This window comes from Pan troglodytes, chromosome 9 (assembly GCF_028858775.2).
Source record: "Pan troglodytes isolate AG18354 chromosome 9, NHGRI_mPanTro3-v2.0_pri, whole genome shotgun sequence".
Taxonomy (NCBI): Eukaryota; Metazoa; Chordata; class Mammalia; order Primates; family Hominidae; genus Pan; species Pan troglodytes.
The window spans coordinates 18,224,609-18,252,500 of NC_072407.2; the positions used below are offsets into that span (position 1 = coordinate 18,224,609).

Consider the following 27,892-nt stretch of genomic DNA (forward strand, 5'->3'; position numbering starts at 1 on the left):
GATACCATAAATCCTCTCTTTCAAGTTGAAAGTTCCACAGATCTCTAGAGCAGAAGAAAAATGCTGCCAGTCCCTTTGCTAAAGTGTAGCAAGTGTAACGTTTACTCCAGTTCCCAAGAAGTTTCTTACTTTTATCTGAGACCACTTCAACCTGGACTTCATTGTCCATATCACTATCAGGATTTTGGTCAAATTCATTCAACAAGTCTCTAGGAAGTTCCAAACTATCCCACATCTTCCTGTCTTCTTGTGAGCCCTCCAAACTGCTCCATCCTCTGCCTGTTACCTGCTTCCAAAGTTGCTTCCACATTTTCAGGTATCTTTATAGCAGTGCCCCACTTTGGGTACCAATTTTCTATATTAGTCCATTTTCACACTGCTATAAAGAACTACCTGCGACTCAGTAATTTATAAATAAAAGAAGTTTAATTGACTAACAGTTTGACATGGCTGGGGAGGCCTCAGGAAACTTACAATCATGGCAGAAGGTGAAGGAGAAGTAGGTGCCTTCTTCACAAGGCAGCAGGAGACAGCAAGAATGAAGGGGGTACTGCCACACACTTTCAAACCATCAGATCTCATGAGAACTCACTCACTGTCATGAGAACAGCATAAGGGAAACTGCTTTCATGACCCAGTCACCTCCCACCAAATCTCTCCTGCGACATGTGGGAATTACAACTCGAGATGAAATTCAGGTCAGTAGTCAATAGTCAAATAGTCAATCGTCAGATAGTCAATCCTCACTATAACCTTATCCTCATGTTACATATGAAGAAACTGAGGCCCAGAGAGCTTAAGGAATCAGCCCAAGCTCACAGAGCAAGGAAGGAGCAAAACTGAGATTCAAGCCCAGGTCTGCCTGACTCCAGGACACATGTTCATCTCCCTACATCCCACTGTGAGGTCATGATACAGAAGAGATGATTGGATGGACTCTGGAAACAAAGAAATTAGATGAAAAAGAATTTCAGGGCTAGGTTGTGGTGGGTGCTGAGTGCCGATGGTGGTAAATGGCATTGGAAAAGGGGGAAACATGATCAAAAGGTCCTCCTGCGAAGAATGACATAACAATAGTTAACATGTATTAAGCTGATATGGTTTGGCTCTGTGTTGTGTTTGTTCTCAAACCTCCTTATACCAGTTATTCTGACATTGTGCTTACATAATTTAGTTAAATCTTTTGAAATTGATGAGATATGAGTGAGAAAAGGAAGGCATTTTTTATGGCTGCTCTGAAAGGACTCAACAGAGGCAAGTTGTCAAAACTATTGTCAAATAGTTTAACTTAAATCAGATAAGTGTACCTTCAATCAGAAATATAAATCATGCCAATAATTTATCACCCCTGATTTCCAGTTTAGGCTTCTTGAAAATGAATCTGTACTTAAAGATACTTGCAGAACCATCTGAGTATAGAACTCCTGAGTTTTACAACTTTTCCCAATCTTTTACAGATATCTTGCTCTCACCTAATTATATATTATTTTCAGCAACTTGCCTCTGTTGAGTCCTTTCAGAGCAGTCATAAAAAATGCCTTCCTTTTCTCACTCATATCTCATCAATTTCAAAAGATTTAACTAAATTATGTAAGCACAATGTCAGAATAACTGGCATAAGGAGGTTTGAGAACAAACACAACACAGAACCAAACCATATCAGCTTAATACATGTTAACTATTGTTATGTCATTCTTCGCAGGAGGACCTTTTGATCATGTTTCCCCCTTTTCCAATGCCATTTACCACCATCGGCACTCAGCACCCACCACAACCTAGCCCTGAAATTCTTTTTCATCTAATTTCTTTGTTTCCAGAGTCCATCCAATCGTCTCTTCTGTATCATGACCTCACAGTGGGATGTAGGGAGATGAACGTGTGTTCTGGAGTCAGGCAGACCTGGGCTTGAACCTCAGTTTTGCTCCTTCCTTGCTCTGTGAGCTTGGGCTGATTCCTTAAGCTCTCTGGGCCTCAGTTTCTTCATATGTAACATGAGGATAAGGTTATGGTAAGGATTACACATAGGAGATCATCATCCTAACACCTATTAGGTGTTTGAGCCTAGCATCTGTATTGTTCATTGAATCCCTGCTCCGACTAGCCTGCCAGTCCTGCGCCCGGCAAACTATCCTCTTTTCTATCTATTTCTTTACATCTCTAGGCGCCCTCCTTCCAACTGGAAAGTTCCCTTGCTCCACCACCTTCTTTTGGATTGGTGCTTCATATCTGTAATAATACTGAGAGCTTTGTTTTGTACAATTCTTTACAGCTTTCACAATTCTTTCCAAAACTATCTCAATTAATTTGTACAACTCTGGGAGATTCTCCAGCTTGGTAATTATTTTTTCTATTTCTTAAAGGGAAACCGAGGCTCTGAGAGATTGAATGACTGGTTTGTGGTTATAAATGGGGCCTGGAGCCAGAGTCTTCTGGCTCCTGGTCACCATGCCTTTCTTCCCTGCACCATTTTGCACCTGAGTGACTGCTGCTCACCTGACATCAATACCCTTTGTAATGTTGCAAATTGTTTTTCCATAGGTGCCTGTCTTGTCCCCCGAGGGCAGCGACATAGTCTTATTCCTTCCCCCTGGCCAAGTGCCTTACAAATATCTGTTATTTGGTTGATGTCATTAAATGTGTTAAAAATTTGAATTAGGCCGGGCGCAGTGGCTCACGCCTGTAATCCCAACACTTTGGGAGGCCAAGGCGGGCAAATCACAATGTCAGGAGTTTGAGACTAGCCTGACCAACATGGTGAAACCCCGTCTCTACTAACAATACAAAAAATTAGCTGGGCGTGGTGGCAGATGCCTGTAATCCCAGCTACTAGGGAGGCTGAGGCAAGAGAATCGCTTGAACCTGGGAGGCAGAGGTTGCAGTGAGCTGAGATTGCACCACTACACTCTAGCCCAGGCAACAGTACGAGACTCCGTCTCAAAAAAAAAAAAAAAAATTGAATTAATATGTTATGTTGCAAGGCCATTGTAGGAAACTAACAGCTGTATTGGCTAGGAGGTTGAACTTGTGTAATTAAATTTTATTTAAGAGAGAGAACCATAAAGATAGGTCCCACGCTTGAGGTCCCTGTTTCTCTGCACTCGTGCCTTTGGACTTTGATTCCTTGGATCTGGGGAATTTGGAGTTAGCTGCTCCATCCTCTGTGCTCTGCATTCTTGTGCTATAAATAACCCTGACCACAGTGGATTGTAATTAATCCGCTTATCCATCTGTTTCCCCTGCCCCCAGACTGTGAGTCCCTTCAGGGCAACACCATATCCAGTCCTCCTCAGTGTCCAGGGCCCGCCACTGTGCTTGGCACATAATGGAAGTTACAAGAATAAGCCAGAAAACTCCATCTGGGTCCCTCCCCTAATCCCCTAGGATTGTACATGTTCCCATTATCTTATCATACATATTTCTTATCTCTTATACTGAATTAAAGGCAAGTTTCATGTTTTACTCAGTTTTGTAGCCTCCCTACCAACCATGAAAGGAAGAAACTATAATTATTGACTGTCTATTGTGTGCCAGTAGTGATTTCAATATATTATCTCACTTTTAAATAATTTAATTTAATTCTCATAATAGGTTGATAAGGTAGGCATTATCATCCCTGAATTACAAACGAGGGAACTGAGACTCAGGGAAATAAAGTAATGGAATTTAACCAAGTTTACAAAGCCAGTAAGTGGTAATGCTAGGATTTCAGTCCCTGTCTGCTGGCTCTAAGACCAATGCCTTTCTTTTTTGTTGTTGCTTTTTGTTTTTTAACAGCACATAGGATACTGCCTTAGCCTAGCAGGTGTCAGGAACTCTGCTGAACTAAGACTTGAATTTAATCACGGTGAATCAAATCTGTGCAAGCCTGTTCCCAACTATGTCAAGTGCATATACTGCTGCCCTCCCATTTGATTGTTTGGATGAAATGCTTCTGGAACAGATACTGAGCACTAACAACCCACTAGGCACAGCACTAGGTGTTGGGCTGAAGTCAGGCTCCCTCAAGAAACGTTCAGCCTAGTGAGATAACAGACCGTAAGAGTGATAATAAATGTGATTTGTGCTATGGCAAGACAGAAGACAAAAGTTTAGGTTGGCTTGTGGTGGTCTTGAGTAACTTCTGAGTATTTTATAAAGGAGGAATGGGAGTTGGCTAAGCCAAACAAGAGGAGAGTACAGAGCAAAGAGTATATGGTAATTCTGCACTAAGGTACAGAATTGCAGGCAGGACACGCCTAGAACAAGGAGTATTTTGGTGGAGAAGGGCAGGGAGAGCAAGAGATTCTGAAGCTGCTTCACTCTGTGTCCACATCACAAACCTAAGGCCATTACTGGTTACAGCCATTGCCCCTACACAAGTGTACTTTGGCTTTGATGACAGCTAGGACTCTCTTCACCCAGGAAATGAGTTAGAGAAACGGCTGGCAGCATCTCTATCTGTCTACTCTAGGGATATGAGAGATGAAGGATAAACATGGGGTCTGCATTTTCCCGATGTGTAGGAAATAATGAACAAGCAATTGGGCAAACCCACATGGTGATGTCCTCTGCCTGGGGTGGGCCGTGGCTGCCCTCAGCAGGCCAGGAAGGTGCAGCCTGGCTTTACACCTATGTTCTTGATGTGGCCCTGGAGCAGAGGGCCATGGGGAAGCGATGTGAGCTGTAAACAGAACCAGGCCATGTTCAGAACCACTTTCTTTCTTTCTTTCTTTCTTTTTTTTTTTCATTTTTCAAGAGTGTTTATTAAAATAGGCAGTAATGGGGTGAAGAGTTCTGCCCACTCTGGGCCACAGGGTGGGAAACTGAAAATGTTAGTTGGGTTCACCCAGTTCAAGTTTTCCTCTTTGCTACGCCTGAAAATGTTATTTAACTTGAGACTTTGTTTAACCAACCAAAGAATGGCTGAGAATTGAGCCAACCGTGTGATGAACTAATTATATGTAACTTAGTCAATAATAAATGTATATGCATCTGTATTCATCACATGTAAAAAACAAATCCAGTAGGGTGCTGATACTATCAGTTCCTTCTTCCTCCAGGACTTAAATAAAATCCTCAAGTCAAGTTCTGTCTTGCTCCAGCCCAGATCTTACTCTGTTTTCCCATGCTGTTGTGTTGTGCATTAATTCCCTCCCACATCCCACTGCAGCCACCATCCCATGTGATCTTCACCAAACCACTGTGGACTGGTCACTTCCACATATTCAAACTGTCTATCACATCCTTTAAATATAGCTAACCTGCCTGCCCCTTGTACTGAAAGGTACATAGAAGTCAGCTGAAATCAACCATGTTTACTTCTAAGGCTGGTCCCCACACATTTCTTTTATCTTTTGCTCCTTGCTTACCTCTCCAGCTCTCCACTCCAACTGTGCTCTCTCCAATGCATTCTTCACACTGCTGTCTGGATGATTTATCTAAAATTCAAATGCAATTATATCACTCCTCTGCCAGAACCCTTCAGTGGTTCTCAGATCCTTTCAAGTGACATCCAAACTCCTGAAGCATTTAGAGCAAGGCCGTTCATGAGCCAGCTTCTTCCTACCTCCCTGGCATCATCTCCTAACTTTCCCCTTGACAGTTTGTGACACAGCAATGCTGAATTAGTTACAACTCTCCAAACACACAATGTTATTTAATGTTTCTGAGTCTGGTCTATGGCTATACCACCCTGAATGCACCCAATTTTGTCTGATCTCGGAAGCTAAGCAGGGTTGAGCCTGGTTAGCACTTGGATGGGAGTCTGCCAGAACAGTCCTTTCTACTCTATTTTGCCTTACAAGTATGATCAGCCTTTAACATTCTCTGAACTATCCCCTTCTCTGAGACCTTCCTAGACAGAACGCATCTCTGGGCTGCCTCTGCGTCTTGTTCAACATCTGCTGCTGACCTGTCTGTACATTCTCAAGACCTATTTGCTTATAGGAACTCAGTCTTATCACTGAATGGCACAGGGCCTAAGACAGAATAGGTGCTTAGTCAGTGCTCTTTGAATCTATGTCCAATTACGCATCCTCCCCATCATTTTAGGGACTCGTGTTTCAGCCACAGCTATGCTGATAACTGCCTCCTGATTGGCTTTCCCAGGTCGGGCCAATCACTGGTCTGCGATCATCGGAGGATCCCACTCCAAGAATTATGTACTCTGGGAATATGGAGGATATGCCAGCGAAGGCGTCAAACAAGTTGCAGAATTGGGCTCACCCGTGAAAATGGAGGAAGAAATTCGACAACAGGTAAGAGAAAAAAATCACAGAATGACCAAATAACAGAAATGCAGTCAAAGCACTCCTTAGATATCTTTCCCAGGGGCTTGAAATTTGCAGTACAATGTGCTGGAAGAAAATCTATTTGCTGAGTTTGGGGGTTTTATGTTAAGTAGAGGACAGAGAGAGGCACAAATATCCATTTTGTTGTCTCAGATTGTCCCTGACTGCATTCGTGTTTTCTTCAGCCTGTGCTAAATGCTGCTGCTGTGGCCATATTGTTGGGATGCCTTGTCTCTAGTCTCCTGAGAGTCAAAGCCGTGAATTAAGGTTTTCTTACTGTGATCTTTGAAAGGGTCAGAGGAGTAATAGTCAAGCTGTCCAGCCAAATCCCCAAAATAAATGTTTGAGTATTGGCACGTGCTTTCTGCAACTATGTCTTGAGGTACTTGATAAATTAGTCGTTCGTTCATCATAATCATTATGAACTGAGGCATCTTCTGTGTCCTATGTTGTGTGGGCCCAGGAGCAGTCCCATTATCTAGGCCTTCACTGATACCTCTGTGAGATAAGGGAGAAAAAGTCCATAATTCTTGTCAATTCATTTGGCTGGCAGTGCCATCGTCCTTCATCAAAAGCCTAATCAGGTTGACACCAGAGAGAGGCTAATGAGAGAACCTTGGAAGAAGAGCCACGTGGCTCAGTGGTGGTTTGCTGCAAGACGTGGCAGTGCAGCTTTAGCCATCACTACCCACAAAAGCCTTTCCAGCCTGAGAGAGCACATGGCAGCATGTCCCACTGCCCACCAAGTGCTCTGGAGGAAGTAAGGAAAGAGCAAAGCGTGCTTGGGATGTGATCATTTTACAACACAGGTCACTGAGAGGCTGTTGCCCTCCCTGTGCTCCTGTCCCACATCTCCTGAAACAATGCAGGAGGCTAAGAAAACACTAGGGACCCCATCTCACAGTCTGCATGTGCCCAGAGGCCTGAGCAGCACAGGAGGGCAAGCACAGCTGAGGCCCGCAGTGTTCCCTACCATCTGGACTCCAAGCTGCCCACAAACCCTAAATTGGAGGCAACAAAGGTCACTCTGACTCCTGCTATAAATCCCCTGAGGAATCAGTTTGGACTAGAGTTGAAAAATGCCCCAGAATGAGCTTATGTTTCTTATTAATTTGATTTGAAGTCTTTCCTCCTTTCTTGGAAAAAAAGATGTTTGACCAGATGTTTTAAGAGTGCATGCTATTCATCCAAGATGAGCTATCTAATTATGCTCTGTTTCTCTGACTCTGGCTGCCATGCCTCATAATTGGCATCACTCCTTCAGACTATGGCAAAGTCATGTAGGGCTCCATATTGGTGCTAGTCTGTCTGGCCTATCATGGGGGAACCATTGTTTGGGATCCTGGAGGGTCACATTCCCAGTTCTCAAGTATGGAATTATGCCTCCCTGATTTGTCAAGCTCCATGGTATGGAATCTTGAAAACCTTTTGTTACAAATAGTAGTTGAAATACTAAAGTTTGCCAGTTAATTACATCAGGGTTAAGGGCATCTTCATAATAATGTCAGTCTCACTTGTTGGCTTTCTTGAGAGGTTTCTGGAAAAGAAAGAATCCCGCAGGAATCATACATAACTGGAACTATATTGTGCTGGTGAACATTATCTGACATGTCATAGCAATAAAAAGATTGAAAACTCATGGATGGGACCCCCCACCACCACCACTGCCAGCCTCAGAATGTCCCTCTTAGGAAAAAGTTCTTTGGTATGTTCCTAATCAGCATGGCTGTGATTGGCTTGTATTACCACACAGGCAATGTCTGTCTGCCTATCCCAGCTGGCTAGTGTTTCAGACATACAGTCGTAATAATAAGTTTAATTATGGGTACCGCACATGGGAATGAACATATCTCAGTGCCTGTCGCCACCTTTCAGGCCCCCTGGGTGCTGGATATCTACTTTTTGCCCCCCTCACATCTAGGCTGAGGATGCTATTATTATCCCAGTTTTACAGATAAGGAAACCAAGGCATGGTCAACAGCAGAGAATACCAGGACTTAAACCTAAGTCTGTCTGGCTCCAAAGCCCAGACAGTGCTAGACGTATAATCTGCTCCGTGTAAACCTGAGGCCACTTGTTCAAAACTTGTTGAGAATCTCAAGATGGCAATACCGTGAATTTCATAGCATGGGGTCCTGTGAGCCTGCATGGGTCTGCCCATGAAGCCAGGCCTACCTGTATAATTTCCCTGTCCCACACAGCTGCCCCACAGAGAAATTCCTCTCGCCAGCCTCTGAATCTGGCCTCTGCTAACAGTGCCTCAGGTTCCCCAGCTCCTGGGAAAGTCAGTTGGATAGGGTGATTTCAGGATTCCAAATAACTCATTTTTCTAAATATTGTTCCCCACAAGCACACAATTGATTTATTTTTTGTAAGTCAGGTAAGAAACAACATTAAAATAAGCAAGAATATGAATCCTCCTAGAATACAAAAGTGTCCTCTGAATAACCAGAAACTTGTTTGAAAACATCTGCAAACTAACACAGTGTTCTCAGGCTTTAATACTTTATATCCTACCAATCACTTTGTCAAAGAACCTGAGTCCAGCCATGATGAAAATAAAAAGCCCTCTTTTCTCAAGAAAGACATTTATATGCTTACCAGCATTCTCTTATTATAAACTTACGGCTCACTGCAAGTTTCAAGGGCATGAAGAATCACAATAGATATTCTTGGAGGTAAATTTTATGCTAATGGCTTTCAAGCACAAATGAACAAAAATACTAATCCCATTAATAGTGGAAGTATTATTAATAATAATAACAGTATATTAATAATAATACTGTTGAGTATAAATTTTAATGTTACTATAACTGCAAAACACCAAGAAAATTAATGAAAAATTACAGCAGAATTATTGGCAGTAGTGACACTAGTGGCTGGGGCTGGGGAAGGCCACAATGCTCACCCTTTCGTGGAAGGACAAAGGCAAATGTGTCCTGGTGGCCAGGACACCTGGGGACTGGGAATTAGACATACTGAGCTATGGCTAGCCTGGCAGGTCACAAATGGGTAATCCAAGGCAGGCGGGGGCTGTAGGAAATGGTAGATCACACTTGTAGGTTGGTGTGGGAGTGGAAAGTGAGCTTATGAATACTCGTTATGAAAACACTTCATCCCACTAAGACCATTTCTACTTCAGTAAGCCCATATTTCTGGCATGTTTACTAAGTGTCTGGTTCTCTGCTGGATGCTGGCCCAAAGATGATGCCCCTTTCACTCGGTTATTCAGGCTAGAATCCTTGATCTCTCCACACCCAAACTTGTGCCTTCTCTTTTAAATTCATCTAGTTCAATCTGCCCTCATCACCACCTCCCTCCACTTATCTCTTGCCTAAATTGCTGCACTAGCCTCCTGATGCCCCTGCCTCTGATTCTCCTCCTGTTGCCCATGCTGCCCCAGGGCCATCTTTATAAAAAACAAATCAGATCATGCCACTCCCCCACTTAAAATGTTTAATAGCTTCTCCTTGACCCTAAGATAAAGTCCAAATTCCTTATCAAAGCCTGAATACCCTTTATGTCCTGCCCTTGTCTTACCTCTCCAATTTTATTTCTTGCTGCAACTCTAAGTTTTGGGCATATAGAACCTCTTTCAGGCTGTGCGAAAGGGCCATGCCCTTCTTGCCTCTGGACCTTCTCTCAGCCAGGACATCTTCCAGCAGCCTTCTAACTGGTGAACTCCTATTCATCCCTTAAGACTTAGCTTAGATGTTGCCTCTTCCAGGAGGCTTTCCCTGATTCTGTACTAAATTGATCTTGCCAGGTGCTCTCCCAGCACTTTGTCCTTCTCCTATTGTTAGCATCATCACACTTACATATTTCTTTGATGTCTCTCCCTCACTAAACAACAAGGTTTAAAGCTGCCCTTCCCCCTATTATATCCCCTGAGCTTGGCATAGTATTGGATGCTTCCTAAATGTTTCTTGAATATATAGTTTGTTCATTCAATAACTTTATAAATATTTATTGAACTTATTAGTTTATTCATTTGGTAATTTTACTGAACACCTACTATATGCTAGGCATTGGAGATGCAGCAGTAATCAAGAAAACTCCTTTCCTTCATGAGCCTACATCCTAACAGTGGAGAAAAGGAAAACATGTAAAATATATACATATATATATATATGTATATATATATACATATATATGTATGTGTGTATATATATATATATATATATATATATATATATTTAAGTGAAAAGAAACCAACAAGGGTGGTAGTGACATAAAGAGGATTAGGAGTAGGGAGGGGCCTGTTTTAGATAAACCAGTCAGGGAAAGTCTCCCTAACAAATGACCATGAAGCAGAAACCCAAAAGACAAGTGTAGGGGAAAATCATTTTAGATGCTAACAACAGCACATGCAAAGGGCCTGCGGGAGAACATAACTTATTGTGCTTAGAACTAAAAAAAGACTAGTGTGACACAAGGATAGTGAGGGGATTGTGGCACAAAAGGAGGCTGGAGAGTTGAATGCAGGACCACTTTGTCTCTACTCAGACGACATTAACAGACACAGTGGGAGAGGCACATACATGACTATTTCCATATAGGGTACTTATTCCTTAGGGGAATCTGTGCATCCATTGGGGAAATGTGGACACCCATTTGGGCAGGGCCTTGTTGGGTTTCCTCTCTGCTGGAGTCTCCTTTTCCAATCCACGTCTGCTTCTTTCCACTATTCTAGTCCTTCATTAGGGCTACTTTTATCTCTTCAATAATTTTAAATATGTCTAATTGTCTCTTTCAGATTATTCTATTTTCTCATAATCTTAGAGGCTACTTTTCATTGAACTTGCTCTCTCAGTGACATTAGTTTCTTCTTTGGTTTTAAATTATTTGATCATCTTCAGTGGTATTTGTTTTGTTTTTTTGAGATGGAATTTCACTCTTGTCACCCTGGCTGGAGTGCAGTGGTGCAATCTTAGCTCACTGCAACCTCCGCCTCCTGGGTTCAAGCGATTCTCCTGCCTCAGCCTCCTGAGTAGCTGGGATTACAGGCGCCCGCCATCATGCCCAGCTAATTTTTGTATTTTTAGTAGAGACGGGGTTTTACCATGTTGGTCAGGCTGGTCTCGAAATCCTGACCTCAGGTGATCCACCCACCTTGGCCTCCCAAAGTGCTGGGATTACAGGCGTGAGCCACCACACTTGGCCTCAGTAGTTTTTTTTCTTTTTCTTTTTTTTCCTGTTGGAGGAAAAAAGGTTCAAGTGATGGTGTCTTTACAGTGACTTTGTATTTTCTTCTCCTGGTCCCACCCAAGTTTTTATGTCCTTTCTCAGATTGGAATTGCCCACTGCACAGCTAGTATACATCTGAACCCTGCATTAACACATGAGAGCAATTGGGAGTTCCATTTCTTGGAGGTGTCTCGGGCAGAAACAACCTTCCTTGCCATGTTCCCGAATGCTTGATGGAGGGTTTTCTCATGCCCTATTCACAAACAGGGCAGCCCTTTAAAACATCCACTGTATGCAGGCGTGCCCCCCCCCCCCCCGCCATGCCCCACTTCTCACTGGCTCAAGATTTCCCCTTCTCTCCATGCATGGGCTTCTAAACCCCCGCCTCCAGCTCCTGGGGCCTGTATCCCAGTCCAGGGCCCCAACAGCTCACCACGCACTAGCTCCTGCTTACTGTTCTGAGTTAGACTTTCCTCCCTATTTCTGGCATCTGAGCAGTTTTTCTAAACTTGTTTACATATTTTTGTAATGTGTTTTGTTATATTTGTCCAGCATTTCTATCTGTTTGTAGAAGGAGAGAGAACTTTTTGTGTCAGTTCAGTTTTCCACATTTTCAGGTATCCAACTAATATCTGTAGCACCTAACAAATATCTGAATTGATGATAAGCAAGCCATGAATGGTTCTTGGATAAAACTCTGAGCTTTGAAGAGTCACCCATTTATTAAAAATCCATTAGAAAAATCATTCCAACTTTTATATTTCTCTGGATTCAAGGCTTTCCTGACCATAAGAGGTCAGATAATGGTGGACCCTAATACAGGCATTGATTGTTTCACCTTCAGGAGACCTTGTTTTGGAGGATGACTTGAACCAGCCCACAGGATTATCACACCGCCTGTGGCATGAGAAGCAATAGACAAGCAGATGTTCTTTTTCTTTAAAGTTGAAACAGTTTATATGGCTCCAGGAACTGGAAGAAAAGGTTTGAGAATTTTCTTTTCTCATCTCCTTTAAATCATTGGAGATGACATTTGTCTATTAAACTATTGTTTTTTTCTGATTTTTGATTTTCTAAATTTTTAATCACTTTTAATTAAAGCCATGGCCTGACTTCAAGTGTTTTCTATGATTCATGACATGCTGCCTCATCCGGTTTGGAAAAACCACACACAAACACACACACACCCCACCAGCTTTTATTTATAATAATAAAGCTCCAGTGATCTTCCATGCTTATGAGAAGTAGTGATGTATAATGTCTAAAAGCATTGCCTCTGAATCAAGATTTCCTGAGTTCAAATCCTGGCTCCATCCCCTGCCAACTATGTGACTTTGGGCAAGTTACTTAACCCCTCTGTGTCTCAGTTCCCTCTTCTATGAGATGAAAATGGCAATTGTGCCAACCTCATAGAGTCATTCTGAGGACTAAGTGAGCTGATAAGTGTAAAGTGCTTGGAGCAGAGCCTGCCCTTAGAAAGAGATTGCTGGATGTTAGCTATCATTACCATGTTTTCATTCTTCAGCCTCTGTTTCCTTATCAGTAAAATGAGGGGTTGTCCTAAGACCCCCTGCAGGACTAGAAAATTTAATGTTCAAGTTCGTGTCATTTCTCAGTGTGAAAAGGTCCAGAGGATGAGGCCACAACTCCTTTACCATCTACTTCTACTACTTCAGCATCCCCAGGCACTGCCCCAGCCTGCCCCTCCTATCCCCACTTGACAGTGTCATCTCCCAATTTGCCCTAACATTTTTTCCCAAAGTTGACCATAAGCAATTAAGGGTATAAATTGAGCCTTCAAATATAGAAAGAGCTACAGTAAAACTCCATGCCCATTCCCAACTCACTGCTTTGCACATGCTCCCTCCCTTCCTTGGAACAGCCTCATCAGGATGCTCGCTGGAGCTAGTTCAATGCCACCTCCAGAACAGCCCTAGAGGCAGCCATGGAGCACATCTTCCTAAATGTAGCAGGACACAAGCCAAGGGGCAGAAATGTGGCTCCCAACCTAAGGAGAGAGGTGGTTTAGTGAAGTCTAGTTTGATTGTAACAGGAACCCACTGAAACTAACTTAAGAACAAAGGAAACTTTATTGTAGAAAGAAAGTAGGACACATGAGAACACAAGTTTGTGCAGAGTACAAAAACCCTCACGAGAGCTGGAATTGGAAGGCATCAGGCTGAGACGACCACTAACTCTCTCTCCCTCCTCCACACTGCCCCCAGTGTCAGGTGGTCTTTTCCACGCCCTTCCATGCGAATCTCTCCCCGACTATTTCTCAACAGAGCTGCTGCCTCTGCTTACTTGGGTTGCACATGGCCCCAAATGGTAGCCATAGGATCTTCCTCCTTGGCTTCTCACAGCTAGCTAAGCAGTTTTGGTGACTCTTAGTTGAAGCACCAGAAAAACAGGTTGATCACTGGATAGCCTGGGCAATGGTGCCCCCTGCATCAGATATCTACCCTTACTCCAATCCAGTGGCCACCTCTATGTAAAGAACCATCCGGCCTGTTATTGTATCCAGTAGCTGTGGGCAGGGCAGTTTATACTAAAAAGGGAACTGAAGGCCTGGGTGTGGTGGCTCATGCCTGTAATCCCAGTATTTTTGGGAGGCTGAGGTGGGCAGATCACTTGAGCTCAGGAGTTCAAGACCAGCCTGGGCAACACAGTGAGCCCTTATCTCTACAAGAAATACCAAAAATTAGCCAGGCATGAAGGTGCACATCTGTAGTCCCAGCAGTTGGGGGACTGGGGTGGAAGGATCACTTGGCCCGGGAGGCAGAGGCTTTAGTGAGCCATGATCACACCACTGCACTCCAGCCTGGGCGACAGAGTCAGACCCTGTTTCCAAAAAAAAAAAAAAAAAAGGGCAGGGGAAACTGAAGGTAGAAGATAAATTTATATTTCAGGGCAGCAGTGGATGGGCAAGAATTAGACTGAGTTGCAGGGCCCTAGCCAAAGGACAGGAGCTCAGGGCAGGATTTCAGTCCTATAGAAGAGAGGGGCACTGAAGAGAGAAGAAGTTCAGGAGCACTAAAGAAAGAAGAGGGAAGATCAGCAGAAACCCAGAGTTCAGAGCTGCACCAATTGGGTGACAAAATGCTGGGTCTAGAGTTTGGTTTAGCAATTGAGGTGGGATCAAGGGACATTACTAGGCCTAAACACAAGGATATGCAAAGGCAGAGGTCAGAGAAAGAGTTTGGGGCCCCAAAGCACTGTTAAGGCCACTTATTTACCCTTGCCACCTGCTGCCTTGCATTGTTACTTAAGAACCATGAAAACAGTAGAGAACCTGTACTTCTTAAGTCTCTGACCTTGAGTAGGTCACCTAAGCTCACTGAGCCTTAGATTTTACATTTGAAAAACAATAACAAGAATATGAATTACCTCTGTTGGTTATGAAATAATACATGTACAAAGCATGGCTTGGAGTATGAGCTCATTATTACTCTTATTATTGCAACAAAAAAATTAAATTGGAAGGACTTAGGACCCTTTTTTCCTTCCATCTTCTAAAAGGGTATTTCGGTTTTATTGGGTGGGAATACAATGGAAAGAAGACATAAATTGGGCTAGGTAGAATCTACTAGAGAATGAAGACAAGGAAAAGGGAGAAAGAAAGATCCAAAGAAGACTTTTAGACCAGGCGTGGTGGCTCACACCTGTAATCCCGGCACTTTGGGAGGCCAAGGCAGGCAGATCACTTGAGTTCAGGAGTTCGAGACCAATCTGGCCAACATGGTGAAACCCTGTCTCTACTAAAAATACAAAAATTAGCCAGGCGTGGTGGCAGGCACCTGTAATCCCAGCTACTCAGGAGGCTGAGGCAGGAGAATCACTTGAACCTGGGAGGCAGAGGTTGCAGTGAGCTGAGATTGTGCCACTGCACTCTAGCCTGGGTGACCGAGTGAGTGAGACTCCATCTCTAATAATAATAATAATAATAATAATAATAATAAATAAAAAGTAAAAACCCAAAGAAGACTTTGAGTAAATTTGATTTCTAAAAGAGGAAACTTCAAAAGAGAACTTTTAGCAGTATACTTTGCAGAATATTGTGTGATGTCATTTTCCCTTTGCTGCCTTCTCAAGAAAACTTCAGCAAAGACCTCTAATACTTTTTCAAGGCTTCTGGGAGTCAGATTGGGTCTGTTTTTTTAGGTGTGTCACCCTGCTGCAAATGGCCCCCAAGGGTGCCCAACCTTATTTGGGTTACATTGATGACACACACCTCCTTTGTTCCCCCTACCTTATTCAAGGCTTAATTCCATGTAGTATGGGTAAGTGGGCACTTGTGGTTGGTAGAAATAAAATGACACTCAGAGTGGTGATAGGGTAAGGAGTCAAATAAAGATTCTGTCACAGATACTCGATACAGAAATTAAGACATTGTTTGAAAGGTATGATTTGAGTCATATGAAACCTCTTGTTTGCTTTCAGTTGAGTCTTCAAACAAATCCAGATCACAGTAGGACAAGCTGCCAGAGTGATTTCGTGATGCCTGTTCTTTAATAAAACTGGCACAGGCTGCCTTTGCTGGAAGGGTATAGAGCTGGCCTCTTAGCATTACTTCTTAACCTCTACAGTTTTATAAGACAGCATCATGATCCCTGGGAATTTTTCTGAGAATCTCTGTATGAGAGAAATGTGGGACAGTCTTATTCAAGACTTACAGAATATTTGACTCACTAAAATATCTATTTTTACAGTAACTGAGCCAAAATATTGCAAATAGAAGGAAATTTAAGTGAGAGATCATTAATATATTACCTTAAGATTTAGAAGACAATTTAGCAATATCTATCAAAATTATACATTTTCTTTTTTCTATTGTAGTAAAAGAAAACACGTAATATTTACCATCTGAACCATTTTTAAGTGCACAGTTCAGGAGTGTTAGGTATATTCACATTGTTGTGTGTATATTTTCCTTATACATCAACATAATAAAATAATTCTATATCTAGGAATATGTCTTTCTGAAATAGTCTTGTGCAAAAGTATATGACGAAGAATATTCATTACGGTATTTTATTTTTAAGAGATGGAACAAGCAAACTTTCATCAATAGGGGACATATTAGAAACTCTGGATGCATTTAACGGGTCAAATACCATGCAGCTATTAAAAAGAATAAGGCAGATTTGTGTGTACTGATACAGAATGCTCCCTGGTGTATATAGTTAGATGGGAAAAAAGCAGAACAGTGTGTATAGCTTGATTCCATATATGAAAAATGGCAGGTTAGAGTGAAATGATTATATTCATGTATAGGATTATATATGTATAGAATATCTCTATGAACATACACCAGAAACTCCTTGCCTCTAGAGCACACAGAGAGTAAGGGGCAGAACTGAAAGGTTCATTCACATTTTGCCATACAGCCTCTTGTATTGCTTGAATTTTACCATGAACACAAATTACTATACTTTTTTTTTTTTTTTTTTTTTTTTTTTTTTTTTTTTTGAGACGGAGTCTCGCTCTGTCGCCCAGGCTGGAGTGCAGTGGCACCGTGTTGGCTCACTGCAACCTCCATCTCTCAGGTTCAAGCAATTCTCCTGCCTCAGCTTCCCGAGTAGCTGGGATTACAGGTGCCCACCACCATGCCCGGTTAATTTTTACATTTTTAGTAGAGACGGGGTTTCACCATGTTGGCCAGGCTGGTCTCGAACTCCTGACCTCAGGTGATCCACCTGCCTTGGCCTCCCAAAGTTCTGGGATTACAGGCATGAGCCACCACACCTGGCCTACTGTACCTTTTTAAAAGAATAATATTTAAATGAACAAAGAAAACTTGGATAAGAAACCAAATATTCCCCCCCAAAAAAATACTCCATAACTTAATCTGTAAATTTAAAGTGTTCCTTCAAAAATCCAAGATAATTTTTTAAAAATTATACAGGCTGACGCTATAGAAATAGAAAACTAAACAGTCAACGATAGCCAGAAAATGTTTGAAAAAGCATATAATGAAGGGGAGACTGGCTAAACCAGATATAAAAACGTTGTAAAACAACATTAACTAAAACTGTGTGAAGCTAGAGAGTGAATACACAGATCAATAGAATCTAATAGAAAGTCCAGAAATAGACACCAATTCTTTGTAAGTTAAGTATATGAAAAAGTATAATTTCATATCAGTTGGAAAAACACTAGATCCTTCAATAAGTGGTAATGGCACAACTGGAAGCCATCTGGAAAAAATATTTTTCTTCATACCTTAATCCTGGAACCAATACAAGCTCCAAATATATCAAAAATTTAAATATTTTTAAATGAAAACCTAAAAACGTTAGAAGAAAACATGAAAGAACCTTTTTTTTTTTTTTTTTTTTTTTTGAGACGGAGTCTTGCTCTGTTGCCCAGGCTGGAGTGCAGTGGTGCGATCTTGGCTCACTGCAGCCTCCATTTCCCGGGTTCAAGCAATTCTCCTGTCTCAGCCTCCTGAGTAGCCGGGACTATAGGCACCTGCCACCATGCCTGGCTAATTTTTGTATTTTTTTTTTAGTAGAGACAGGGTTTCACCTTGTTGGTCAAGCTGGTCTCAAACTCCTGACCTCAGGTGATCCACCTGCCTTGGCCTCCCAAAGTGCTGGGATTACAGGCATGAGTCACTGTGCCTGGCTGGAACCATTTTTATAACCTAGAACAAAGCTTCTTCCAAGCACATCACAAAACCCGGAGATCACAAAAGGTTAATGAAGTAAACTAAAAACATTTCTTTTTTTGAGACGGAGTCTCACTCTATTGCCCAGGCTAGAGTGCAGTGGCGCAAACTTGGCTCACTGCAACCTCTGCCTCCAAGTTTCAAGTGATTCTCCTGCTTCAGCCTCCCAAGTAGCTTGGATTACAGGCACCCACCACCAGCCTGGCTAATTTTTATAGTTTTAGTAGAGATGGGCTTTCACCACGTTGGCCAGGCTGGTCTCGAACTCCTGAACTCAACTGATCTGCCTGCCTTGGCCTCCCAAAGTGCTGGTATTATAGGCATGAGCCACCACGGCTGGCCCAAAACATTTTTTAAATAGTGGAAAATACTAAGACTTTTTTTTTTTTTTTTGAGACGGAGTCTCGCTAAACAAAGGGCTAATTTTTTTTTGATATATAAAGAGCTTCTTATGGTCAGTTTTTAAAAGACCAACAAACCAATAGATCAAAACATATGGACAGGTCTCAGAAAAGGAAAATGAGATGGCTTTTAGATATTATAAATGATGTTCAACTTCATTTACAATCATAGAAATACAAATTAGATTCACAGAGCTACAATTTTTGATCTGTTAGACTTTTGACAACTATATTGTCAGAGGTGCAGGGAAACACCTTTCTACACTGGAGAGCGCTTTCTTCTGACTCAGCAGTTCAGTCAGAAATTTATATACACAGATATGCTCACATTTAGGCACATTCTATTTATTGAACATTGTAACGCAAGAGTGGAATAAGTTAAATATCCATGAATAGGGGACCAGTTAAATAAAAATGAGATTTTGATATTAAACATTTCCAAGACAAATTGTTTCATTAAAAAAGAAAATGCAGCAGGGTACTCATGGTTGGTCCCATTTGTGCTATCTTTCTAAAGATGTGTACTTACGTCTCTTGAAGGGTATATAAGAATATTAATAGTGGTTGCCTCTGGGGTGGAGAGTTAAGAGATTGCGGAAAACAAAGAGGGGGACCTTTCACTGTATTCCCTTTGGTGCCTTTGGAATGTGGTACCATGTTTTTGTGTTATCTATTCAAAAAGTAATTATTTTATAGTTGAAATAAAAAAAATTAAGCCAACCAACCAACAAACACCCAAGCTTAGGAACATTTAAACGATGCTGTATCTGAAAGCACATTGTGGGGTCTTGGTGGATCGTTCTCCTCCTGGTGACCAAGAGAGCTACAGTCCACCTGTTATTTTAGGTGAGAAAACTGAGGCTCAGAAAATATACTTCACATGTCCAAATGCTGGTGGCAACACAGGACTTTTGACTTCCCTCCTGGTACTTTTTTCTGTCTCTGCTAAAAGAGAAGAGACATAGGCAGCCCTGAAAACGTCACTCTGGTGTATGTACTCCTCCAGTGTACTGAAACATTTACTTTTCACCAGATTGTGTCTCTGAGACAGTTTAGAGCTGGACTTTTCAATGAATACTTGCCATCTAGTGGTAAAAAAAGATGTGTGCACGTAACATAGACTGCATTCATTCATTCATTCATGCATCAAACACCATACAGTCATGCACTGCATAACATTTCAATCAACGACAGACTGCATCCATGACAGTGGTCCCTTAAGATTATAATGGAGCTAAAAATTCCCATTGCCTAGTATTCACTATACTGTAATTTCTATCATTATTTTAGAGGGTACTCCTACTTATTTTTTTAAGTTAGCTATAAAAACAGCCTCAGGCAAGTCCTTCACAGGTATTCCAAAGGAAGGCATTGTTATCCTAGAAGCTGAAAATTATGAGTTACTGCCCCTGAGGACCTTCCTGTGGGACAAGGTCTGGAAGTGGAAGTCAATGATGTTGATGATCCTGACCCTGTATAGGCTTAGGCACATTTTTTAAAATGTGTGTGTTTACGTCTTAGCTTTTAACAAAAAAGTTTAAAAAGTTAAAAAAAATTAAAAAGGCCTGTAGAATAAGGATGTAAAGAATGAAAACATTCTTGTACAACATGCACTGTGTTGTTGTTTTAAGCTAAGTATTATTACAGTCGTTAAAACGGTAAAAAAAAAGTGTATAAAGTAAAAAGTTACAATAAGCTAAGGTTAATTTATTATTGAAGAAAAGTGTTTTTATAAATTTAGTGTAGCCTAAGTGTACAGTGTTTATTAAGTCTACAGTAGTGTGCAGTAATGTCCTAGGCCTTCACATTCACTCACCACTCACTGACTGACACAGAGTAACTTCCAGTCCTGCAAGCTCCATACAGGTGTACCATTTGTTATCTTTTATACCTTATTTTAGTGGTACCTTGATATGTTTAAATATACAAATACTTACCATTGCATTACCATTGCCTATGGTATTCAGTACGGCCACATGCTGTACAGGTTTATAGCCTAAAAACAATAGGCTATACCATATAGCCTAGGTGTGTAATAGGCTAGACCCTCCAAGTTTGTGTAAGTACCCTCTATGATGTTTGCACAATGAAGAAATTGCCTAATGACACATTTCTCAGAGCATATCCCCATTGTTAAGTGAGGCATGACTGTATTTGGGAAATCACTTGTCCTTAAGGCACTCCTAGTCTCTTGGGAAAGACTGACAGAAAAACAGGTGATTACACCAGTATGTTAAAGAGACAACTGCACTCCCATGTTTATTGTGGCATTATTCACAATAGCCAAGATATGGAATCAACATAAGTGTCCATCAACAAATCAATGAATAAAGAAAAAGTGGTGTATATACACAATAGAATACTATCTAGCCATAAAAAAGAATGAAATGCCATCATTTGAGGCAATGTAGATGAGCTTGGTTGACATTTTGTTAAGTGATAATAAGCCAGGCGTGGAAAGATAAATATCACATGCTCTCACTCATATGTGGGAGCTGAAAAAGTTGATCTCATAGAAGTGGAGTGTGGAATAGTGGTTACTGGAGACTGGGAGTCGGGGGATGGTGAGAGGTTAGTTAATGGATGCAAGATTGCAACTAGATAGAAGGAATAAGTTCCAATGTCACTGGAGCATGACTGTAATTAACAACAATCTACAGTATGTTTTCAAATATAGCTAGAAAAGCAGATTTTGAATGTTCTCAACACAAAGAAACAATAAATGAGGTGATATGCATGCAAATTACCCTTTGATTATTTTACATTGTGTACATGTATCAAAATAATCACACTATACCCTGGAAATATGTACAAAATTATGTGTCAACTAAAAATAATAATAAAAAAGAATAGAAAAATGGGGAACAAAAAGACCCATGGTGAGCGTGAAACTAAAAAAATAGAATAGAAAATGTCTCATTAATGTTTTCGTTATATTGATTACCTGCTGAAATGGTAATCATTTGTGAAAAAGAAAAATAGGTGATTCCACTACAGTGCAACTAAGGCTAGGAAAGTCAAGTACAGGACACAGGGAGCACAGTGTAGGGCTTAACCTTGCCTTGGGAAATCGCAGGTATCAGGAGCAACACTGAACTCACTTTTCTGGATTCTCAGTAGATGCTAAAATTACCTCCTTTCTTGTCTTCCTCTTGCTGGACCCCATCAGGACCAGGATAGCAGTTTTTGTTGTTACGTTCTCTGTGTCTGAGGATGGACTCATTAACTGATCATGTTAGGAAGGCAGCCAGTGTATGCCCTTTGGCTACATGGAGTAGCTGTTCCTAGAGCTGAAGCCGTGCCACCGTTGCATCTGGTCTGCAGATCTGTTTTCCAAAGAGCCATATGCGAATGCATTGTTCATTTCCCACCTCTGGTCAGAACATCTGTGGAATGTCCCTCCTGCCCATGTAGTTTTTCAGCTCTGTTATCCTGAAGCTCTTTCAAAGGTTAGCCTTTCATTCTCCAAGCAAACAAGTTCTTGTAGCCCATAGAAGATGTCCTCCATAGAAACCAAAGCAGTCCACCCAGCTTGCCTAGAATGAAAGGTGCCTAAAGTGGTAGGGGGTGGACCTGCAAAGAAAGGTGGAGTCCTTTCATAAATGAACTTAAATACCAGGCTGGAGAGATGCAGAGATTACAAGTAGACCTAAAGTAATTAGGAAGCCATTGAGGGCTTCTGAGCAAGGAAGCGACCAGAGACCAACGTATTTGTTCATTCAACAAATAATTGTCAACATCTACTGTGTGCAAAGCTCTGAGTGAGACCCTGTGCTACAGACCCCAGCACAGAGATGAATAAGACCCAGGGTGGAAGACATGTCATCCTCCTGGGTTATAATGCCTTCTACCTCCATGCAACAGCTTAAATTTTTTGTCTCAGAGAAGGAAAGAAATGTCAGAGCATAAGAAATTAGTGACAGAAATTATAAACTATAAATCACAGTTCTAATTGTTCTATAATCATGTAAGCATAGCAATTTTTCTTTAACATAGAAATATACAAATCAAAGATAAAACAGGAGCCCCATCTCATGGAGAGAGTCTGCTGCCTCTTCAGATTCTACCCCAACATTATAACATGTCCTTTTGACACTGTGGAGCCAATAAGGTTTCCATCCCTAGAAGACCTTTCTCTCCCAATCTGTATCCATCAGAATTCCACTCAACCTTCCATACCCTCCTTGCCAGAATACCTTTCCAACTCCTTCCAAATGCATGTCATTTCTGCCTCCTTGGATCTTCCAGACCATATTGTAACCCCATTTGGCCCATTTCCTGCCTTATATTATGGGTGTCTCCTCATTAAAACAAAAGTAGGAGTCAGTCTGAGCTGGGGTGTAGTCTGGAATCACCCCTCCATCTCCCTAGTCAGGCTTTGCATATGTCTCATAGTACATTGAGAAGTGTCTGTTGAATTGAGTTGAATGCTTTAGACCTCGGTTCACTGACGGAAGGACTCCTTTAGCAAAGTTAGCCATTTTACCTCCTTTGTCTCCATAGCTACTTCCAGTTCTCCAAACTACAACCTATTTTCCAACAGACTCCAGTTACAGTACTTCTTAATTTATCTTCTATTCAAAGGCAAAACTAATGCTTCATTAATCAATGAGTAAGGAAAATCAAAAGCTTATTAACTAGCAAGCCAATGCTCTTCTAAAGGGCATTGATCCATGTATGTTATGGGCAGCCTGTTCATTGATAGCTACAGCTCTTGGAGAGCAGCTCTCTGGAGTAGCATTGGGGAAACTGAAATATTTTTTTGAAATAGCTTTTAAATGCATGGAAACACATCTGATTCTTACTGGGAATTTCTTGATAGGGAATACAGAAAGGGAGACTATTTGCTTGTCAGTAATATGATATAGAGACAAATCATTTCATAGGATTTCATAAGTGCATATATGTAACCAAGAAACACAGATAGTTTCATATTATCTTGAGCAAAATGAATTTATTCTTTAAAATGCAATGACTTCCCTGCATAATGCATTCAAGAATCAATGCAAATATAAAGGATGTGTTTATTGGCTTGTGATCTGTATTCATGACTGCAAGCATGGTTGGATCTTTTGAGATGGGGGTTTCCTCTGTTTCAGTGGTCGAGGGATATTCTTTCTCAAATGGACATGGTGATAATTTGAAACTTATCCCATGCATAGTGACCCCAAATTCGGGTAAATATATATCAAGTACATATAATACACAAAGAAGTGAGTCTGAAGTTAACCTCCAAGCACTCCAAATTAGGGCCCTAAGACAACTGCAGAATTTGTTGCAGGGCAGGTGTATGGCCTGGTTTAGAACTTTATTATTTTGACCTCCATTCGCATGTTAGTTTTACTTCTTCTTCTATCTTCAATCTTTTACAACATACATCCTTTACTTATTAGATTCTAATATATTAGCATTTAACATACTTTTACTATTTCTTGGACAATGCAAAAACCTTAGAACACTGTAATTCCCTTTAGCCCATGTATTAGTCTGCTCTCACATTGCTATAAAGAACTACCTGAGACTTGGTAACTTATAAAGAAAATAGGTTTAATTGGCTCATGGTTCCACAGGCTGTAAAGGAAACATGGCTGTGGAGACCTCAGGAAGCTTGCAATCATGGCAGAAGGTGAAGGGGAAGCCAGCATGTCCTATAAGGCTGGAGGAGGAAGAGAGCAGGGAGGGCCACACACTTTTAAACAACCAAATCTCTGAGCACTCACTCACTATCACAAGGACAGCAAGAGGAAAGTCCACCCAATGATTCAATCACCTCCTACCAGACCCCTTCTCCAACACTGAAGATTACAATTCAACATGAGATTCATGTGGGGACACAGAGCCAAACCATATCATTCTGCCCCTGGCCCCTTCGAAATCTCATGTCCTTCTCACATTTCAAAACACAGTCATGCCTTCCCAACAGTCCCCCAAAGTCTTAACTCATTCCAGATTAACTCAAATGCCCAAGTCTCATCTGAGACAAGGCAAGTCCATTCTGCCTATGAGTGTGTAAAATAAAAAACAAGTTAGCTACTTCCAAGATACAATGAGGGTAAAGGCATTGGGTAAATGCTCCTGTTCCAAAAGGGATAAATTGGCAAAAAATAAAGGGGTTACAGGTGCTATGCAAGTTTGAAACCCAACAGGGCAGTCATTAAATCTCAAAGCTCCAAAATAATCTCCTTAGACTCCATGTCTCACATCCAGGCCACACTGATGCAAATGATGGGCTCTCAAGGCCTTGGGCAGCTCCACTCCTGTGGCTATGCAGGGTATAGCCCCTGCAGCTGCTTTCACAGACTGGCATCAAGTGCCTGCAGCTTTTCCAGGCACATGGTGCAAGCTGTTGGTAGATCTACCATTCTGGGGTCTGGAGAATGGTGACCCTCTTCTCACAGCTCCACTAGGCAGTGCCCCAGTAAGGATACTGTGTGGGGGCTCCAACCCCACATTTCCCCTCTGCACTGTCATAGTAGAGGTTCTCCATGAGGGCTCCATCCCTGCAGCAGACTTCTGCCATGACATACAGGTGTTTCCATACATCCTCTGGAATATATGTCAGCCTCAACTCTTGCCAACTGCACACTCACAGGCTTAACACCATGTGGAAGCCTTGGCGGCTTCCAGCTTGCACCCTCTGGAGCTGTGACCTGAGACATATCTTGGCCCCTCTTAGCCATGGCTGGAGCTAGAGAGGCTAGGATGCAGGGCATCATGTCCCAGGGCTGCACAGAGCAGTGGGACCCTGTGCCTGGCCCACAAAACCATTTTTCCCTCTTGGGACTCTGGGCCTGTGATGGGACAGGCTGCTGTGAAGGTCTCTGAAATGCCTTACAGGCATTTTTCCCATTGTCTTGGCTACTAACATTTGGCTTCTCTTTGCTTATGCAAATTTCTGCAGCAGGCTTGAATTCCTCCCCAGAAAATGGGTCTTTCTTTTCTACCACATGGCCAGGCTGCAAGTTTTCCAAACTTCTATGCTGTACTTCCCTTTTAAATATAAGTTTTAGTGTCAGGTCATTTCTTTGTTTATGCAGGTTAGTGTAGGCTTTTAGAAGCAGCCAGGCCACATCTTGGATGCTTTGCTACTTAGAAATTTCTAAGATAAAATTTCTAAATTTTAGATACCCTAAATCATCACTCTTAAGTTCAAAGTTCCACATATCTCTAGAGCAGGGACACAATGCCGCCAGTCTCTTTGCTAAGGCATAGCAAGAGTGACCTTTACTCCAGTTCCCAGTAAGTTCCTCATCTCCATCTGAGACCTTAGCCTGGGCTTCACTGTCCATATCACTTCAGCTTTTGGTCACAACAATTTGACAAGTCTCTGGAAAGTTCCAACTTTCCCTCATCTTCCTATCTTCTTCTAAGCCCTCCAAATTGTTCCAACCTCTGCCCATTACCCAGTTCCAAAGTCAATTACACATTTTCAAGTATCTTTGTAGCAATGCCCCACTCCAGGTACCAATTTTCTGTATTAGTCCATTCTCGCATTGCTATAAAGAACTGTCTGAGACTGGGTAATTTACAAAGAAAAGAGGTTTCATTAGCTCACAGTTCCACAGGCTATACAGGAAGCATGGCTGGGAAGGCCTCAGGAAATATACAATCATGGCAGCAGGTGAAGGGGAAACTGACATGTCCTACATGGCTGGAGCAGGAGGAAGGCGGGGGAGGTGCCACACACTTCTATTTTTTTTTATTTATTTGTATTTTATTTTATTATTATTATACTTTAAGTTTTAGGGTACATGTGCACAATGTGCAGGTTAGTTACATATGTATACATGTGCCATGCTGGTGTGCTGCACCCATTAACTCCTCATTTAGCATTAGGTATATCTCCTAAAGCTATCCCTCTCCACTCCCCACACCCCACAACAGTCCCCAGAGTGTGATGTTCCCCTTCCTGTGTCCATGTGTTCTCATTGTTCAATTCCCACCTATGAGTGAGAATATGCGGTGTTTGGTTTTTTGTTCTTGCGATAGTTCACTGAGAATGATGATTTCCAATTTCATCCAGGTCCCTACAAAGGACGTGAACTCATCATTTTTTATGGCTGCATAGTATTCCATGGTGTATATGTGCCATATTTTCTTAATCCAGTCTATCATTGTTGGACATTTGGGTTGGTTCCAAGTCTTTGCTATTGTGAATAGTGCTGCAGTAAACATACTTGTGCATGTGTCTTTATAGCAGCATGATTTATAGTCCTTTGGGTATATACCCAGTAATGGGATGGCTGGGTCAAATGGTATTTCTAGTTCTAGATCCCTGAGGAATCGCCACACTGACTTCCACAATGGTTGAACTAGTTTACAGTCCCACCAACAGTGTAAAAGTGTTCCTATTTCTCCACATCCTCTCCAGCACCTGTTGTTTCCTGACTTTTTAATGATTGCCATTCTAACTGGTGTGAGATGGTATCTCATTGTGGTTTTGATTTGCATTTCTCTGATGGCTGTGATGGTGATCATTTTTTTCATGTGTTTTCTGGCTGCATAAATGTCTTCTTTTGAGAAGTGTCTGTTCATGTCCTTTGCCCACTTGTTGATGGGGTTGTTTGTTTTTTTCTTGTAAATTTGTTTGAGTTCATTGTAGATTCTGGATATTAGCCCTTTGTCAGATGAGTAGGTTGCAAAAATTTTCTCCCATTCTGTAGGTTGCCTGTTCACTCTGATGGTAGTTTCTTTTGCTGTGCAGAAGCTCTTTAGTTTAATTAGATCCCATTTGTCAATTTTGGCTTTTGTTGCCATTGCTTTTGGTGTTTTAGACATGAAGTCCTTGCCCATGCCTATGTCCTGAATGGTAATGTCTAGGTTTTCTTCTAGGGTTTTTATGGTTTTAGGTCTAATGTTTAAGTCTTTAATCCATCTTGAATTAATTTTTGTCTAAGGTGTAAGGAAGGGATCCAGTTTCAGCTTTCTACATATGGCTAGCCAGTTTTCCCAGCACCATTTATTAAATAGGGAATCCTTTCCCCATTGCTTGTTTTTGTCAGGTTTGTCAAAGATCAGATAGTTGTAGATATGCGGCGTTATTTCTGAGGGCTCTGTTCTGTTCCACTGATGCCACACACTTTTAAACAACCAAATCTCTGAGCACTCACTCACTATTACAAGAACAGCAAGGGGAAGTCTGCCCCCATGATTTGATCGCCTCTGACCAGACCCCTTCTCCAACATTGAAGATTACAATTCAACATGAGATTTGGTCGAGGACGGAGAGCCAAACTATATCAATCCACTACCACCTTAAGTATTATTGTTACCAAATAATTAAATTTCATATATATTTTAACCCTACAACACATTATTAGTATTGCTTTGCCCAGTCAAAATTCATTTGGCTTTACCCATTTATT

The 27,892-nt window shown here is 41.6% G+C and overlaps 1 protein-coding gene across 1 annotated transcript in view; it reads left to right on the forward strand.

The window, feature by feature from the left end:
* SPON1 (spondin 1) overlaps positions 1–27,892 on the forward strand; it is a 302,639-nt gene that overhangs the window by 166,673 nt on the left and 108,074 nt on the right. Inside the window, exon 6 of the mRNA XM_508295.7 lies at positions 6,088–6,236. Coding sequence (XP_508295.3) covers positions 6,088–6,236 — 149 coding nt within the window. The remainder of the gene's footprint in view (positions 1–6,087; positions 6,237–27,892) is intronic.